The 18889-nt window shown below is 39.3% G+C and overlaps 2 protein-coding genes across 2 annotated transcripts in view; both read left to right on the top strand.

Annotated features, from left to right (window-relative positions):
* The first annotated feature begins 34 nt into the window (after positions 1–34).
* Positions 35–3002, top strand: LOC134870301 (regulator of G-protein signaling 9-like). The gene is made up of 2 exons (XM_063892381.1): positions 35–420; positions 1148–3002. Exons 1-2 carry the CDS (start codon positions 260–262, stop codon positions 1308–1310), a joined length of 324 nt encoding a protein of 107 aa, XP_063748451.1. The 5' UTR covers positions 35–259; the 3' UTR covers positions 1311–3002.
* Positions 3003–13836: 10834 nt separating this feature from the next.
* LOC134870897 (glutamate receptor ionotropic, NMDA 2C-like) overlaps positions 13837–18889 on the top strand; it is a 43873-nt gene continuing 38820 nt past the window's right edge. The window contains exon 1 of the mRNA XM_063893406.1: positions 13837–13922. The gene's annotated coding sequence lies outside the window, so the exon portion shown is untranslated. The remainder of the gene's footprint in view (positions 13923–18889) is intronic.

The following is an 18889-nucleotide window of genomic DNA, read 5'->3' on the forward strand; positions in this document are numbered from 1 at the left end:
TGCCCTTTGACCTCAGCTGTGTCGCTTCACCACTCCCGTCCCCCACCTCGCTGTCTACTCCGGCTTTACTGACTACCCCACTGCAACCGCCTCACCCTCCCTCACCTTCCTGGCCCACACCCCGGCCTGTCCCTCTCCCATCAGCGTGGCCCTGGACAGCACCTCTGTGTCTGAGCGGCGGACAGAGACCGGGGAAGGAGAAGGCGAGGGGAACCCTGCGGCTCGAGCCCAAGTGGGTGGAAATGTGTCCAAGTCTCGCATGGCTCTGTCCCTGCGTCGCCTGCTGAAGGGAGGATGCACCCCCGGCACCATGTTTGCCAGCCTGTCGCCCAAATGTCACTCAGCAGCCAGTACAAGTAGCCGCATTCAGCCCATCAGCCCGGACCAACCCAGCCAGGCTCCACCCAGACGGACTGGAAAGTGAGTGTGAACTAAAAAGTCGCTCTATAATACTGTGCAGTCAGATGTTTGATTACCTCTACATTACTATTCAAATGTGATGATTTATCTTTATCTTATTTTAACTTGAGTAGTGCCATAGCTGTTACATATTTTACTATAGTAATACCACACGGTATGGAAAGGGTTATTTCAAGTAAAAGAACAGTTTAAAGTGTTTGCATCAAATTATACTGGGCAGTATGGCCCATTTTAGATTAATCTATGTTACATTTACGGATCATAATAATGTTCCATTAATGTGTTCCTCACTTGGTAAAGATCTAGCTGAACTTAATTAACTATTATACTACAGTGCAGCTAACCTCTAATAATATAATATAACCTTTTAGATCTGCAAAGTAAATAACACTCTCAGGCAGGAGTTTGCCTAACTAAAGTACCTTGAATATAACTTTTCTAAAGAAAGTAAATCACTTTCCACTAATATTCAAATTGTCCATTTACTTTCTCTCTGCTTAAAATGGGGTAGAACAAGGTCTACAAATTCCACACAGTTTATCTAATGTGAATGAAATCCCCCTAGAATTAAAGCTAAACATTTTCACTTCAACGTGATACTAATTGTAACATATTAAATGTAATGTTCTGGAGTACAGCTAATACTTTCTGCTTGCTGTGTATTTTAACTGAGTAGGGATATCAGATGTGTCCTGATATCATAAAGTCCTTTCTGCACCCTGCACAGTTTTTTCCAGATTAAAGTGGATATTCCCCCAGAGTGCCGAATCTACCCCATAGAGTCTGAGGACGAGGAGGAGGAGAGCAGGGTGGCCTCTCGGGGGGGAGTGGGAGCCAAAGAGATCATCTGCCCCTGGGAGAGCCTCACTACACAGAATGGGACCGGCTAGTCAGCTGTATTTACACAGGTATAAAAAAAGGGTTTGAGCAGGCAGATTTTTGCCCATGCTCTGACAGAGATAAAAGATCTCATACAGAACATGAAGTGGTTAAATCCCTGTCTAAATGTGGCCACATAATCACCACCAGGCAACAACGTAAACACCAAACAACATGACACAAACGGTCAATCTGGCAAACTAGAGATTGCTGTTTAGACTGAGCATAAACCTACTGTCCAAGTTTAAACTCCTTAAAGGTTAGTTTTGTTTCTAGCGTTAAACCCATACTTCCTGCAGGCCTGTAAGAATAATCCTCTACTCAAATGTCCGCACTTCTCCAATTTATTTTTTCCCATCAGAAAAGTTTTTTTGTTTTGTTTTATTGTGTATTACTTTTGCCAAGGAGGTTATGGTTTGTTTGCTTGTCTTTCAGCATGATTACAGAAAACTACTGGCCTGATATTCATGAAATTCGGTGGAAGTGAAGCATGTAGCAAGAAAAAACCCATTACATTTTGGAGCGGATCCAAATTAAGGGACAGATACACAACTTATTTTTCGCTTTTGCTAAATTGTGAGTTATACCATGGCCTTGACAGACGTCTGCGCTCTCCAAGTGCCCATCCAAGTATTTATTTTACTCCTCAATTATAATTAATTGACCTTGTGTTTTAGGCTGTTTCTGTAATTTAAATAGAGAGAACAGTCTCTTGGTTTCCTATTGCATGGCAGAGAAAGTTGTGTGGCACATTTGTTGTTTGGAAATAGCGTTTTACAAGCCAACAGACGGATAAGGGTTTGTGAGCCTTATTGACACTAACCCTCACTGATGTGAGCACTGGCTGAGCCAGAGATAAAGGTTGGACCCTTAGTTTTGCGAGGTGCAGCTCCACTAGAGGAAAACATGGTGTACGCACATCCACAAGCTTAGGAAACTTGAGCTGTAGCTTTCACACTCAAACCTCATTCTGTATTTATTCACAAACAGTAGCCCGACATAAGCCTTATCCAACTTCACACACCTAAAAATGTTCTGTTTTTTGGCCTCAGAAGTTTCTACAAAATGTATACAAATATCGATGCCCAAAGATAAAAAATATAAATGAGATGAAATAAAGTATTTTTGTGATTGCCAAAATCCACTAATAAATGTTATATAATACATAAAATCCGTTGTTTACATCTTGTAGGTCACAAAAGCCAAAGCAGACAGACACATTTCACTCTGCCTGTGCACATGCCTGGATAGAATAAAGACACTGTATTTATATATTCATTGATTAATGATCTCTGAAGTAGAGAAGTGTTCTTGTGCTGCTCATTAGATTTAGATGCCTCATCCACATTTTACTTACCTCTTACACACATTATGTGAAATAAATAGATGCAGTTCAGTTTAAAATGAGAGCACATGAACAGACCGTCTGCATGATGCTTTTTTGTTACTGTAATGGGGGTTGGTAACAGTTTTGTATTTAGCTTCACGAATGTTTTGTAGCTGTTGTATGCTGTGCACTACTCTGAGCGAGGTTTTGGTATTTCTCTTACACATATCTCTTTGAGGATACAGTACAATGTGAATTTACTATCAGAATGTATTATCTTTACCATGTTTACAGATGCAAGAATGTGAAAAGTACTTTTACATTTGTTGTATTTGATTTGTACATTCCACAGCTTGTGTGAAGTGCCTAAATAAATTGTCTTAACAAAAAAGCCTCACCTTCTTAATTAGATGCTGCCATAACATATGAACTTATAATAAAAAACACATTTTCCAACATATATATAAATATATATTTATATATATATATATATATATATATATATATAGATATATAGATGGATAATTTTGGTTTCATTTTGTTTTTAGGTTTTTAAATCTTCTGATCTTAGTCAATCGTCGACCCCCAACAGTTTACATAGTGGGACTTTTTCTTTGATAGACAGTAGTTGCAATACATCTATTTACAGTGATATCTGTAAATAATCAAGAGCAAAATTAGCAATCAGTTTGAAATTATTCACTAACAACTTAGTTAATCAATAATAACTCATGCAATACAACTAATTGTTTTTCTGATGTGCAATAAAATTCTTCTTCGTCCTCAGTACGTAGTGATGATAGTGGATGGCCACAAGGTGGCGAAATAGCAACAGCGATGGAATAAGGCCACTGTTATATTACGTAACGCAAGCTGCTGGAAGGGAATACAAAATCCAGGTGCACTACTTCACCGAAACCTGAAATATTAAATCAAATTTATCAGAACGTTTTCATAAAGGTTTTCTTACTTAATATATATAATATATATTTTTAGAAAGAAGTGAAATAATTTTTAACAGAGGCAGAAACAAATTTGAGTGAGATAGCTCCGCTCCCCTAACATCTCATTCCCACATAACCCTAAGCAAGGTCAATATTTTGGTAAGTATGAACAGGACAGTACGGCTCCAATATCCAAACAGGTATTGCTTCAGAATACATTAGCCTACAAGCTAAAAAAAACGTGTGCTTTTAGTAAACAATACCTATGCCTACACTGAGGTTACTGATGTAAAGACGGAGCATAGCTTTGATCTCTGTGTGTTTGTCTGTCTCTGTGTGTGTGTGTGTGTGTGTGTGTGTGTGTGTGTGTGTGTGTGTGTGTGTGTGTGTGTGTGTGTGTGTGTGTGTGTGTGTGTGTGTGTGTTTGGTGTGTCTGTGCAGAACCATCCAATTGCTATTTCGCAATACCCACACAGGGACATCGACACACAGTCCATTCATACATTAGCTCACCAAGGCAGAGGGAATTTATGCAATGCGTTTAACATTCATTTGAGGTGTGCATATATTAAAATATATTTGCGTGCAAGCATCTTTTAATAAGGCCCTTGGTGTTTGGTGTTACACCTGATTGAGTTTTTCAAAAGGTATACACTCCTATCATGGCTTTAATGTTGTTGGTTTTTTTTAACAGACACACAGCCTCAGTTTGATTTGTTCATTTGTCAAATATCTGTACCTTTACTATTTTATTTATCTTGGATCAATGGCTGGATTAATATCTTTAAAGAAGAGAAAAAATGAACTAAAATGTAAAAAAATAATCTCATACTATGATCTAAATATCTGATTATACATTCAATGGATGAGTCAATAAGCTTTAGAAATCACCCTAATGTTCAATTAAGCAATAGCTAAACAGTTTAGTAAATACACTTATTAATATTTTTGCTGAGAATGAAATGAGAAGATGGATAACTGAGAGGTAATTATAGAACTCATGGCAATTAGCTTAGCATAACCACTGGACGCAGAGGGAAACAACTAGCCACTAACCACTATACATTTAACAAAAATGTAGAACACAAATCATAAAATCCCCATCACCTGCGACACTTTGATTTGAATCAAACCGTTAAAGAGACACTTCCTCTTTGTATAACCTGAATTGGAAAAATGACGAGGACAAACAGGAAAACAAAGCATCCTTTTCATGCCAACACACACACACACACACACACACACACACACACACACACACACACACACACACACACACCTACAGGCACACACACACACACACACATACACACACACACACACACATACATACACACACACACACACACACACACACACACACACACACACACACACACACACACACACACACACACACACACACACACACACCTACAGGCACACACAGTCTCGGCAGACATAAACATGTGTCGGCCGCCGTGTGTGACCTCGCTGTGACATGATGAATGACCAAATCAGAAGCGTAATGAAACGCCGCACATTCGCCTGCTGCTGCTTTCCTATGTAAGCATGCGTGTGTATGTATGTGTGTGTTTGTGTGTGTGTGTGTGCGTGTGTGTGTGTGCCCAGAACCTCAATCAGAATCACAGGTGACCTGGAGTCTAGCTGAGCCTCCTAGGTTTGACAAGAGCAGATAATTACCAAGGACCCCCTACATCGTAAAATCAACCCGGTGAGAAAGCGAGTGTTGATGAAGAGGAAGAGGAGAAATGACCTTGAAAATTGAACTATATTTAGGTCACGTTTTATGGCCTCCTCTTTGCTCCTCCTTACTAGTCTCTATTTGTGTTAGCCTATAACCTTTAATTCTTCTTTTATTCATCCAATACCTGCAGGACTGCGTTATCTGAGCCATATTCTTCTGATTGAACTCGCCATACACCTGTTGGCATGCCCTGTAAACACAGGTACGCACAAAATATATTTGTAATATAATTAATATTCAGTATTTAACGCAAACTTTTTATTTAGGTAAGACATTGTGAGACCTTGTGAGATCTTATGTTTTCTAATGTATATCTTATAATGACAAGAACAAATTGACCAAGAGCCAACCTCTGGTCGATAAGTGAAGCATATGCCACCAACATTCTTTAAAAAGCATAATGTTCTTTTGGTAAGTTATGGTCACATTTAAGAGTTAAAAAATGTATGAAGTAAGGGATGCTTTATGGCAGGACTAAAGAGTCAGAGTGTTTTTCCTAGCCAAAATTAGCATTGACTAACATTACAGTTAACATGAATTACAAATACATCTTGCTAACCAAGCTAGCTAGCGTTAGCTGGTAACTTAAAATTCTAAACTCGAGACATCTGAATTGTAGTCCACAAACCAGTTGGTGACATCAACATGACCCCTCCTTTTACACAGTCTATGATAATTAACAAGGTAAGTTTAGCTAATGTACACATAAAAAGAAAAACACTTTCCACTTTATTTCTTTGACTAATTTGATAGAGTGACTTTGTGTGTTTAAAGTCTATTTGTTATCTTTTGATTATCTTTTTTGTTTACTTATGTAACGCTTAATTATTCAATAATATACGGTAAGCCTTAACAATAATGCTGATTGAAAAGATAGAAAGGCAGACTGTCAGGATGTCAGGATGTCAGGATGTCAGGATGTCAGGATGTCAGGTGAATTTCAGCCAGAGTATAACAGTGAAATCTCTGTCAGCTATGCCGGAGGGTGAAGTTTCACAAGAATAACAAACCAGACAACCACTCTCTCTCTCCGTCACACAAAGACGCAACCATGCACATCAAAATATGCACACACATGCACATGAATTGTACAAATAAGAGCAAACACTAACACACACACACACTCATGTACACGCAGGCACACACACACACACACACACACACACACACACACACACACACACACACACACACACATACACACACACACACACACACACACACACACACACACACACACACACACACACACACACACACACACACACACACACACACACACACACACACACACACACACACACACACACATTTATGCACACCCATGCATACTATCTTTGTCTCATGAGAAATGGTATTAATACCTGGCAGGCTTTAAAATGTCAGCCAGACTCAAACAAGGTGCACAAAGAGCCAATTTATTTATGGATCCAACACTTCTCATGTCTTCTGCTCTTGAGCTATTTTGGTTTTCAAAGTGTGTCTTTAGAATTACGAGGAGGGAGAGGGGGAGGAGGGGCGTAGATGAAGATGCAGACAGACAAACTGACCGAGTGCTGGGAGGCAAGCCCTGAGGAGTTGGTATTTTAGCCCACAGTTGGGGTAAAATGTCCCTTAGGATGATTATTCAACCCCTGACACATAGCTTTGATCAAAGAGTTGCATCGGGTGACAAAAATACCAGAAATGTGGGCCAATCACAAATCTGCATTCAGCCCTGATGGCTGCTTTCTAACATAAGCTGATGGGGTTTATTTACTCTACACTCTGTCTTCTGCCTTTGTCTTTTCCCCCTCACTCTCTGTCTCCTCTTCTTAGTATTCACCTCCACAGTCACACATATTAGTCCAATCTCCAGAGCTGTTTACTCATTGAGTGATGATTGCCTGTTTAAACATCTGTCTACACCAGTGTGCACAGCTACACATACACTAACACACACAAACAATGCCATGTCTGATTGTATCCCAGATAGCCAGTAACATCAGTGTCTACTTGACGTTAAGATGAACAGATCTGCTAATGCAATATTATCTCACACGATTATAATTACATTTATTTATAACAGTGCACTGGAACACTGGATTTATATATTTGATGCATATTTCTTTTATCTTCATTTATTCTGAATCAAATGAGAATGTGTTATGGTTGCATGCTGCCTGGAAATGAACCTTGTAATGTTGTTTTTTCTGACTGGATACTCAATTTCATTATGTTCTGCAAGTCAAGCGATGAAAGTCAAAGGAAAGTTGTCTCTCTTCGACGAACAACAACGACCTTCAGTGCCATTTTTAGGAATGACAAATTACTGCAACTGCAAAAAACAAAACAGAGCAGAAAACATAACTAATGTTAGAGTTGCATAAATTATTATTTTCACACAAACAATCGTCAAGTCAAGACATTGTTATTTATATAGCCAAATATCACAAGATTGCCTCAAGGCTGTCTCTGTTGAGCAGACACCCTTTGTCCTCAGGGCCTGTATTTGGAAAAGGGAAACTTTGTAAAATGACACTTTAAAAAACGTGTTCAATAACTGCCTACATGTGAAAGCGACTGCTAATATTGACAAATCCACAGAGAATTATGACTGAAGTCTGCAGTTCCTCTCTCAACTCTAAAGGGATATTTAATTTCTCTACAGCAGACCTGACAGTCCTTATCAGTTGCTGCATACTATGGGATAGTAACACACACTTGTATGTTCCTGTTTGTATGAGTCATAGTTTTGGATATGGCTGCTCATCCCTGTTTCCCTTTACTTGTCTCTGTTTCCCGGGGCTAATATTTAGGATTCATTGTTTTTCATTTGCATTCTTCCTGTAGGGCACATCATTTGTAGGCATAAACATTTGCCAGCATAAAATTGTTTCTGATTGTAATGCAGATGACACCGCTTTGTGTCTAACTGAAACACAATGATGCTGGCTTGTTGTTCAGATATTAAGCTCGAGTTCTCAGAACTTCCTTCAGCTCAGTAATAATTCCTCATTTTCAACACCAGTAACAATATCCACTGCAGTCTTAATAGTTAAGACTCTTGTCGTTCTTGGCTTGAGCCTATGTTTTATTTGTCATGTCGAGATGGCTGTTCAGTCTTCTTTAGAACATCTAGGAAATCAGGGGTTTCATTCTTAGGCTGCACTTCAGAAAGTTATCTCTGCTTTATCTTCAATCAAATACTGTTCTTACTTCCTGCGCTTCATTCTATCAAGGCCATTTCATCCCTGCAAGGCTTTTATCTAACTCACAGATGGATCTCCGCATCATTGCCTTTCTTTTCTAGTTATCGGTCAGTTTAGGAGCTTCTGCAGTTAAAAGACCAAGAGAAAGGCAGGAGAAACAAGGCTTTAGCAGAAAGGGTATTAAAGTTTTTCTTTTTTCTGGTCAAATATTATTAAGTTTTATCACTTTTTAAAGTGTATCTATATTAGTTTTTGTCCTTTATTTCAGTGATTTCCCATTTTGCACCACTTAACTGGGTTCACAGTTACACTCTTTTATTTTAAAATGGTGATCCTTTAGCTCCCAAACTTGAGGTTGAACTCAATTAGTAAGGTTATTTCTGTCTCTTTATAGTCTAAAGATTATAAACATGAGGAACATGCACATTAATACTGTGGATGTTGGTCTTCATGGCACTGACCTCCTCACTCCCCGCAGCCAAATTTACCTCAGTAGTTTTTGTGTAAAAAAAAAAAGAAAAAAAAAAGCAAAACTTAATCATAGCTGAGGCATATTAGAAAACGTTCATATAATTCATTTTAATTGGTTATTCAAAAATGGTTTTGATTATGTTTAAAACATTATCTTTTGCTATTAACGCGTCATATACAGAACATTTATATTTTGGAAGGTAACAACAAACTATAATTTGTGAAGAGGTCAAATACACTTCGACAGGCCTGTCCATCACTCTGAGAGTAGGACAGCCATTTGTCAAGAGACTTCATTTATTAGGATACTGGAAACCACAGATAAAGGCAAAACCTTTTATTTAAGGAATACTGCTTTGACGTAAGGTGCCTCTTAAGTGTTTTCTGAAGTCTCTCCTTAAACATATTGTTTCGTTTAGTTTAGAGGATTTATGTGTATGCGAGTGTCTTGATTGAAAGAAATGTTCCTCTGATAGGGAGTTGGATTAGAAGATTGATACCATATGAGAATCTCTTTATGCAAGAAAAGTATTTTTCCCCAAATTGTGTTGCTTTAAATTGACCCCAATGGTAAAGATTGCATTGATTATGCATTGCAGTGAATGAACTTGAAATGCCTGATCTGGTTTGCAGTTTTATAGAGGGCCAATAAAAAACAAGTTGCACAACTAACCCTAAAAATAGCCTGACCTCTGGCACAATAACAGAATTGTCAACTAGGAGGATGATTCACCAAACATGCCAAGACCTTGAGGACTTGTGTCTAGCCCCAAGTCTTTGGAGTGTCCATGGTGCTGAATCCGTTGCCAGGTTACTTTACATGATAAGGTCTGCAAAGAACGATCATTTTGACAATGGAGGAATCAGTTTAAGATTTCTGTGATTGATTAATAGTTTGGTTTATGAAATGTCAGTTCCCTTCAAACCTTTGAAGAATCAAATTTACTGTGAAAGAAATACAACTTTTTTTTTATGACACATTTATATTTAAAGTTTTGTTGGCTGAAGGAACAAAAACAATTTGCTGAAGGTTAAGACTTCCAGTGTCTTTCTAGTGTCCTCATTTCTACAGCCACTGCTTGATTTATTTGTCACTTGCAAATAGGTGTTGGAACAAGGGTTGTTAGGGATGGGAGTTGAGACCCAGTTTTAGTTGATAACCGGCTCCAAATGTACCAATCCATCTGAATCGTATGCCTCAAAGCTTGTCTGTTCTTTTGATCCTTGCCAGCATGTCCTTCTGATAGTTGCAAAATTTCAAACGTCATGACATCAAACTCTTCAGTTCTGCTGAAAACTTGTGCAGAATTGTCGGAGAGGATAAAATGTTTTTATTACCTAACCCTACTGATGCTGGTGTTTTCCCATAATAGAGGACAGTCTGAAATCGTCGCAAAATACTGAAAACAACTATTGTGCAGTCAACAACCCAAAACGTAGCTACAGTACATTCAATTGAAAAGGATTTTAAAAAATGGACAAATCATCCCATTTGAGAACTTTATAAGTGACTTAAAATATTTATTTTTCTAAATTGTAAATCTCCTGTTCTGATTTATTAACAGTAGGCTATACAATGGGTATTTGAAGATGTTCCAGACAAGAGCTGAGTGTACACAATCCACATCCGTATGTAACATAAATTCTCCTAAATAACACTCAAATTGTAGAATTGATCATTTATCATCAAGTTTTTTCAATAAACATAATTTAGTTCTTAGTGAATCAATCTGAGTTAATCTGTGGATGTGATCCGGCTGCGGGCCGGAGAACATATGTCCCCTGCTGGCTGCCGTACACACTGTCCATCTGCTGACTACCCTTTAAAACATCTGTCCTCTATTGTCTGTTTCCATTCATCAGCGGTATCACTGTATCTACTACACACATCCCACACAGATATAGACGCCGAAGTCACATGTCTCACATCTCAAACACTCTATTTTAACACTCGTCTGTATTTATAGCGCCGTGTTAAAAGGCCTGTCACCTGACCAAGCTGCCTAGTGAACAAAAAGAGGAAAATGGCTTTTATTAGCAGTGATGGCAACCTGCAAAACACAGAGCTCTTTAAAACTAAAAAACGCCTCTCCGACAAAGAAAAGTGGAAATTGTGTGTCTCTCTTTTGCGAAATAACTGTCACGAGTCGGCCATGAAGAGAGGAAAAAAGTGAGAGGCAGTCCCTCTACGTTTTACTTTCCGTACACAGACACACATTTATGCATGTAAACACGATTCCAGTCAACAGTTCCGAAAAACATGCGATTTGTGAGTGAGAATTATGATGGAATGATTTTTAATGTTTACCCTTGGGCTCATGGCTTACTATGTTCACTTTGATCATAAATGAGATGGACAGCATACAATAAGGGGAGGCACATTTAGAACGGGTGTAGCACTTCCAGGTTCATTGTCATTTTGCTTTGTCTCTTCGGCTTTAATGGCATGTTTGTTACCTTGATGATAATTCAAAGTAAATATGATATGTTGGCTCTGGTTTTTATAACTGAAGTCTGACTGACGTACAAAATACATCTCAAATATCTCCATTAATACCATGATCTTAAGAATATGAGAGTTAAAATAAATTTGCTAAATAATCTCAACTCCAAAGTCCATTTACAAAACTTCTACAAAAATCCCACAACACCCATAATGCAAATCAATCGCATAATATGTTCAGGATTATGAGGTATATTTTTGTGTAAAAAAATCCTATTCAAGACGAAAAAGAGCTCTCCGCTAGGTGACACTAACTGGAGCAAAGAAAATGTTTGAACTTGTTTTCAACTTGGTGAGTTCTGAGATCAGTCAGAGGCTGAGCTGCCAATCACACACGCACGCACGCATGCAAGCACGCACACACACACACACACACACACACACACACACACACACACACACACACACACACACACACACACACACACACACACACACACACACACGCACACACACACACGCACACACACACACACACACACACACACACACACACACACACACACACACACACACACACACACACACACACACACACACACACATTTATGCACACACATGTTGCTAGCTAGGCATAGCAAATGTCCCCACTGTGTACAGTTGGTATATATAAGATAGACAAACACAGACTATACAGACGGTCCCAGACAACTTTATGCAAATCACACAAGGCAGAACAATCTACTTGTTATTCTGTTTGAACACTTCTTGTAAGTAAGCTGAAGATGATGTAGAAAATTCTTGAAAATCCCCCTTTAATGGACTGTTTCACAAAGATCATTGCAGTATTTGCTCTGTCTCTTTGTTGGGATTTTGGCTTGTGTGCGTCTCGTCAACAGCCCATGGTAAATGAGATGTGTGTTGGCTTATTGACAGTGCGAAAATATACTCTCACTAATAAACAATGGACAGAGCCCGAGGGGTCCAGCCTGGAAAAACAATGCTATTAATGGGATGCAGCTTGGACCTGTTGATGGTAAAGGAACAAAAAAAGGCAGAACTAGGAATGAAGCAGCAGAGCATTACAGTGAGGTGATTTAAGGAGAAGAAGGCAGGATACATGACAGGATGAAGGTGAATAATACTGAGAAAACGGGAGAAAAGTGGGCTGGGAGAGGAGGAGGGGTTGCGCTGAAGTGAGCGAGAGAGGGAGGAGAGGAAGGGAGGCAGACTAAATCCTCACACCATTATTATAAGGACTCACATGCAGCCCCTCCTGTGATGGAGTGAGAGAAGATACCAAGAGATAAAGAAAAGATGGAGTTAAAGAGGAAGTGGAAAGCAGGATTACTGGTGTGACAGCACCGGCAGATGAGCGTCAGCGCAGCGGTGAGAGAGAGAGAGAGAGAGAGAGGGAGAAACTCTGGTGGGAAAAGAAAAAAAAAACAAATCAGTGCAACAGGATGAGGACCTGCTAGTGCACAGGCGGCCCAACCCTGCAGACCTGCCATCTGTCCCGGCGTTCTCTCTGCGTTCCTGACGCTCCCACCATCCACCAACATCTGGATCACCCCCAATCCATATGGGAAAGAAGGCGAGGGGGGGCCAGAAAACCCAAATCTTTTCCTCCCCTCATCCTTTTTCATCACAGAGGACCTGAGGACGCACATCATCACTGGGGGGATCCCTTGCCGCGGAGTAACATCACCTCAGGGGCTGATACTCAGACCCGAGGAGGGGAAAACTTTTGCTCCAAACATGCAGAGGCGTGCAAAGGACCCTTTTTTTACCTCTCTGTGAGATTTTCTAACTTCCTATGGATCTGTCGTGTCTCGTACCCCCGAGCAGGGAGAGGGAAAGGGAGAAAGAGAAGGTGGAGAGGGGGAGAAAGGAGGAGACGGCGGGGAAGCGTCACTGCTACTGAAGTGTTACCGGTGTTTGTGCTCCTCTGCTCAAGAGGCATTTTATCATTCTTTCACTCCCCCACCCCCCTTTAGCTCCTCTCCTCATCCGACCAGCAGGGAGCCTGAGGGATACAGACAGAGAGCTAAACACTGTGGGTTTATGCACATATGCACACACACACTGGCTGCTCCCGCGCCTCTCATCACCTTCCTCTTCCCTCACTTTTCCTTCCCCATTTTTGATGTCCTGTCTTCACCTTCATGACCAGTTGTAAATCTGTAACAGAGGAAAGAGTGAGAGCAGGAGCGAAGAAAGAGAGGAGTTAGAAAAGACAGTTTTTTGGGAGGGAAAAACACTTGCTGTCACGTTGTGAAGTTCTCCAGGGGGAGTGTGCAGACATCCAAAGCTGCCAAACACACACAGTCACTGATAGCTCACACACACTCGCTCTCACACAGAGACCTGGTCTAAATGCGTACTCCTACAGGTGCTGAGAGAGGCAGGTGAAACACAGGTGAAACAGAAATATAAAAGACATTTTGGAGGAAACCAGCCGGGGAACGATGGAGCAGTTGGATGACAGCAGAAAGCACAGGTAAGTTACACACACACTCCATAACACTCTTATTCTGTCCCTTTATGTGATCCACAGTCAGGAAATGGTTGTTTATATTTAAGATATGAAGATAGAACAGACAAATACTAGCACAAGCCGCTCAGGGGGAATGTGAGGATAGACCCACAGTATAGGAGCAGTCATACTTTCAGTTTTCATAAGAGTTTCCTCGAGAGGAAGCTCCCATCTGCTGCTGACAAAAACAGAACAGCCAGTTGTTACTATACCAGGAACTAAGAGGACATATTAGGATATTTCACTCTGAGTTTTGGCGGTAAGCTGCGTGTTTAGAGTGTGTATAAGTGTGTCTGTGTGTCTCTGTGTGTGTGCACAATCCTTTTATACCTTCACAATCACTTAAAATGACTTATGGATTATAGATGTTGCCCTAGCAGTGTTTCACTGCAGTTTCAGTTATCTGGTAATGCTCATTGATTGGTCCCATAACCTGTATGGAGCAGCTCTCATTTTTCTTCATTTGTGACTTTCTTTTCCAGTTTGCATACATCATGTTGCAGCATAGTGTACCACAGTTTCTTTGAGCTCCATAGTTCACATTAACATAGATCAGCGGGTCCCAGCATGGTGTATGTGGCCCCCTGAAAGGCTCACAAGATACACCTGAAGGGTCACAAGCTGATTGACAGGAAAGTAAAAGTCAAATATATAATTATTTTCAAATTAAATTAATCATCTTTTTAGATAGTTTTTCATTTAGGGTTTTGGAAAAAATGTGGATCATAATGTACCACATGGTATCACATATATCTAAGCAATTTCAATATGATTAAATGGGGTAGAAAAATCATATTTATATTGGACAAAATGATATTGATTTCTAAACATGGGGTAGAAACCGGGATTTGAATTAAAGAATTACAAACCAAAAATGGGTGGGAACTGCTGACATACAACCAGGAATATGTCATAACTATGTGAATTAAGGCATACTATCTTCGCTTCATGTATATTTTGGTAAGTCTTGTCAGCATACTGAGATTTCTTTTACTTTACGTTTGATTTGACGAGGGCCCAAGCCGATCTAGAAATGCTCCCCTCCTGTCAACTTCACTCATCTCGGCTGATACGTCCGGTCTGCAACGATTTCCTGTAAAGCTGTCAGGTCTTTATGTGTGAGAGTGGGAACCCACAGAGAGATGGGGTGGCAATGTTACCAGTTAAACCCCTTATTATGATGAATGTATGTGGCAGACGTTATGTGATATGTTTCATTATAAGCTTTGGGTCATATTGTGAGTTTAATTTGTGTGTGGAAGATGTATCTGCAGTGTGTACATGTGCATAGACTTAGAGCTGCACTCACAAATCATCTTGTCTTTCACAATCCATCCATATGGAGGTGAGACGTAGGGATGGATAAAAGGAGGAAAAGAGCAGTCGAGCTGGTTGACGTTGACAGAGTGTCTCTGTGGTGTGTTTACTGGCATTAACTGTTAATGTAACTGTTTTAATGATGACTTTAGGGAAGAGTGATGGAAGTGCTTCATTGAGTGGAGTCTCATTAATCCAATGTGTGATTGAAGTCTTTTTTCCCTGTGCACTGACTCGTACTGAAGTTCTAAACAGGTTCATTAGGCTGTTTTTGTGTAACCACATGTCCACAAGCACAAAACAATGTAGCCTCTGAGGGAACCTGCCCATTTCACTCACCCATTACTCATAACGTTTTGCTTAGAGCAGAATGTTGATCATGTAGTTGAATAAACTCACCAATGGGAAGGTGTAGCCAGATAATAAGACTGAGTTGCCATTTCATTTACACTTCATTTTGTGTAAAGCAAGTTTTGTTGGCTCATGGGGGCAGCAGCAGGAACAAGTTGTGACACAAAGTCATCATCCTCCAAGGCAACATTGTTTAAAAAAAGACCCTTTTATCTAAATATCTAGCAGATAGAATGATTTAACCATAAATATAAGTCAGATAATAATAAGTCAGATTGTGTTCTTTAGTACTCCACTACAATTTATTTCACAACTTATAAATGATCTGTTGAACATTTGGTTTTATACTTCAACAAGATGTATTTTTGTAAGTTAAGGCCATTCTGAATAATGACTACTTTAAGTTTGGTACTATTTTGATGCTTATACCTTTCTTTTTAAGTAAGAGTTCTTCTGACACAACTGAATAAATAGCTTCCAGTCATCAGAGCAAAGCAAAGTGAACTCACAAAATCAAACCAAAAAATTAAATAATTGCTGCAGAATTAGTTTTCACCCCAGGAATTCTGTACTGATCTCAGGTCTGCATAAATGAGGCTCTGGAGAATCCTGATGTTTCATGCGGCTGTCATATCGCCTGCAGTAAGCTGATGAGAGGCAGGCCATCTACAATATTACAAGCCCACTAAATCAAGCTCCCTAATTAATGCAATCAAATCTGCTTTCAAGGTGCTGTTAAAAACCAAGGTTCAATGAAGACATGTTAATAATTCTCTGGTGAGGATGCTTATTCTATCAAGTAGATCCTCTCGGCTCATTTCCTCTTCACCCCCTGGAGACTCCATCATGTCCCAGCTAAGTAGCTAAATGCTACCTAATGTATATATACTGTATTACCAAGGAGGGTTGTAGTATTTTAGAATAGGTAATGCATCAGTTAAACGTGTGGAATAACAGGTTTTACTGCTGTTTATTGGTTTTGTTTATAAAGATCATCTTCCCATCGTTATTATGAAGTTCCAAGGAAAAATTATTATTATTATTATTCTCTCATTTGGACCCCTGAACTTTCAACATCTTAATAGGTGCCTAACAGACAAAAGGTTGTGTTTGTATTCCAAGAAATGATAGCTTTGTTGAAAGAAGAGCAAAGAACAGCTGAAGGCAGTGAACATTTGTATTGTTTTTGATCTTCTCAAGTCTGTTCATACAAAGTTCAATTGACAAATTGTTAATCCGTCACAATTTGTCCAGTAGGATATAAAAGAGCCTGCCTGTTTGCCACCAAATTTCCAAACCTGCTACTTTTTTCCTGAGATGCAATTGAACAGCCCAACGAAAGAAATATACAGTGTTTTACAAAGAACAATTTTTATAAATTTGTAGAGGCCATGCGACTTAGAAGATACATTTTACTGAACAAAGAAAATTACATTACATAAATATTTAGTATATTCATTGATTGGCGAATAGATGCTGCTAGTGGACGATGAACAGGGGTTGTACTCTCCTATTACACTGTATAACACTTTTTCACTCATTTCCAGGTATTGTCACACAGTAACCTCCTTTTTCTATTTTCCCATCCTGTCTCACAAAGCAACCACTGCAACTGCTTGGTTATTTTCATATAATAGTATATTCTACGAGGAATTCGGATGTGTGTAGTGATTTTGATGCTGACACATGTGCAGTATGATGTGGGTCCCAGTGAGAGAGTGTATCCCACATGGCAGGGCTGCACTCCATCTGAAAATCTCTGTAATAATAGAAAACCTGTGCATGCACCAGCATGCTCACTCACTCAATCTGCACACTCAAATATATATTGGGAAAGTTAAATGCAGAACCACAACAGGATTTAAGGATTACACCATTTTTGTTGACAAGGATTTTAAAAGTGAATTTCACTTGCTGGTTGCCGGTCAGTTGTTTATTTCACTTGATTTGATTTTAAATTCAGTTAAAAAGATAAGAAGATAATCAGCCTTTTGTGTCTCTGTGTGATTTAAATTCTCTTGAAACACATTGTGGCCAGCCCTTGTGTTCACATCCTTACTGCACATCAAATGCTGCACATGACACACATGTTGCTGATAATCTAGAGCCCCCCACTGCTAATCTGAAGCCCCATTATGCTGCCTTTTCCCAGCAATTACACTTTTTAGTTAACTCTTCCCCCTTTCTTCAGTCATATTACCAATAAAGTGAGCATTCCTCTGTTCTGGGACTGTTGTTTGCAATCATCCTCCTGTTAGAAGAACACTTTCTCATTTATTTCCTTCAAATTGTATGTTATTTAACCACTTTGAAAACAATAACTTTTTCTTTAAGAGTTATTGTGGGAATATCATTCTACTTTCAATCTCATACTTGAAACTCATTTAAGTTTTTGCAAATGCAGGGATTGTGAATTATTAATATCAACTAAAAACAATATTTCAAACTGATCTCATTTCCCTCAGATTGTTACAAAATAAGCAACAATGATTGCATCTTCTTAATACAGCAGTAGTTGTGCAGTAACACACATATTTATTTTGCATGAACCATTGTATTATAGACAATCCAGATGTAAAATAAAGTAATATTTCCAAGATCCCCCGCCTAACTTCCTCCAGACAGCTAACATTCTTTTTTAGAAATCTACCTCAGGGTATGAACAAATTCTGATCCACGGTCTTTAACAATGTCAAACAACCAACCTAAAGACATCAGGTTGTGTCTGTGTTAAATTAGCCTCACTGATCTGCCCAGGTTGTAAAATTAGCTTTATTCAGCACAGCGGTTGGTAAATAAAACAGTGGGTTGAGGATTACACGTGTTATCTTGTTTTTCTGCTTTAGCTGTACACAGAGTATCTAGAATACTAATTGTTCGTCTTCTATTCTAAGAAATATTCAAAGTACAATCTTCCGTCTCATGTCTGCCACTTACGATCTGTTCCTTTCTGAATTGCACTGCGTGGGGAGTTGTTTGTTTTTAATCTCCACCTAGCACAAGTGGGTGGTGGGTTAGTGGCTGCTCTGTGCTCACATGGAGACATAATGATTCATTGGATACAAATAAAGTGATCCCAGGATTTACAAGAGAAAGAAAACAGCCTGGCCGTTGATAAAATCTGCATAAACTCCCAGGGGGGTTCTGCATAAATCATATTTCCAAATATATGTTTTATATTTCACCTCAAACAAACCCATGTCTTTATTGACTTGATTCTACATATGGCCAAATGGGAAAGATGACACTTTATGCAGATGACA

The sequence above is a fragment of the Eleginops maclovinus genome, chromosome 10 (assembly GCF_036324505.1).
Source record: "Eleginops maclovinus isolate JMC-PN-2008 ecotype Puerto Natales chromosome 10, JC_Emac_rtc_rv5, whole genome shotgun sequence".
Classification (NCBI taxonomy): Eukaryota; Metazoa; Chordata; class Actinopteri; order Perciformes; family Eleginopidae; genus Eleginops; species Eleginops maclovinus.

What these genes read in the sequence shown, in the direction of transcription:
- LOC134870301 (XM_063892381.1), top strand. Translation starts at nt 260, where the DNA reads ATGGCTCTGTCCCTGCGTCGCCTGCTGAAGGGAGGATGCACCCCCGGC. An exon ending in CCACCCAGACGGACTGGAAA is followed by an intron (nt 421 to 1,147) that starts GTGAGTGTGAAC and finishes CACCCTGCACAG; the next exon opens with TTTTTTCCAGATTAAAGTGG.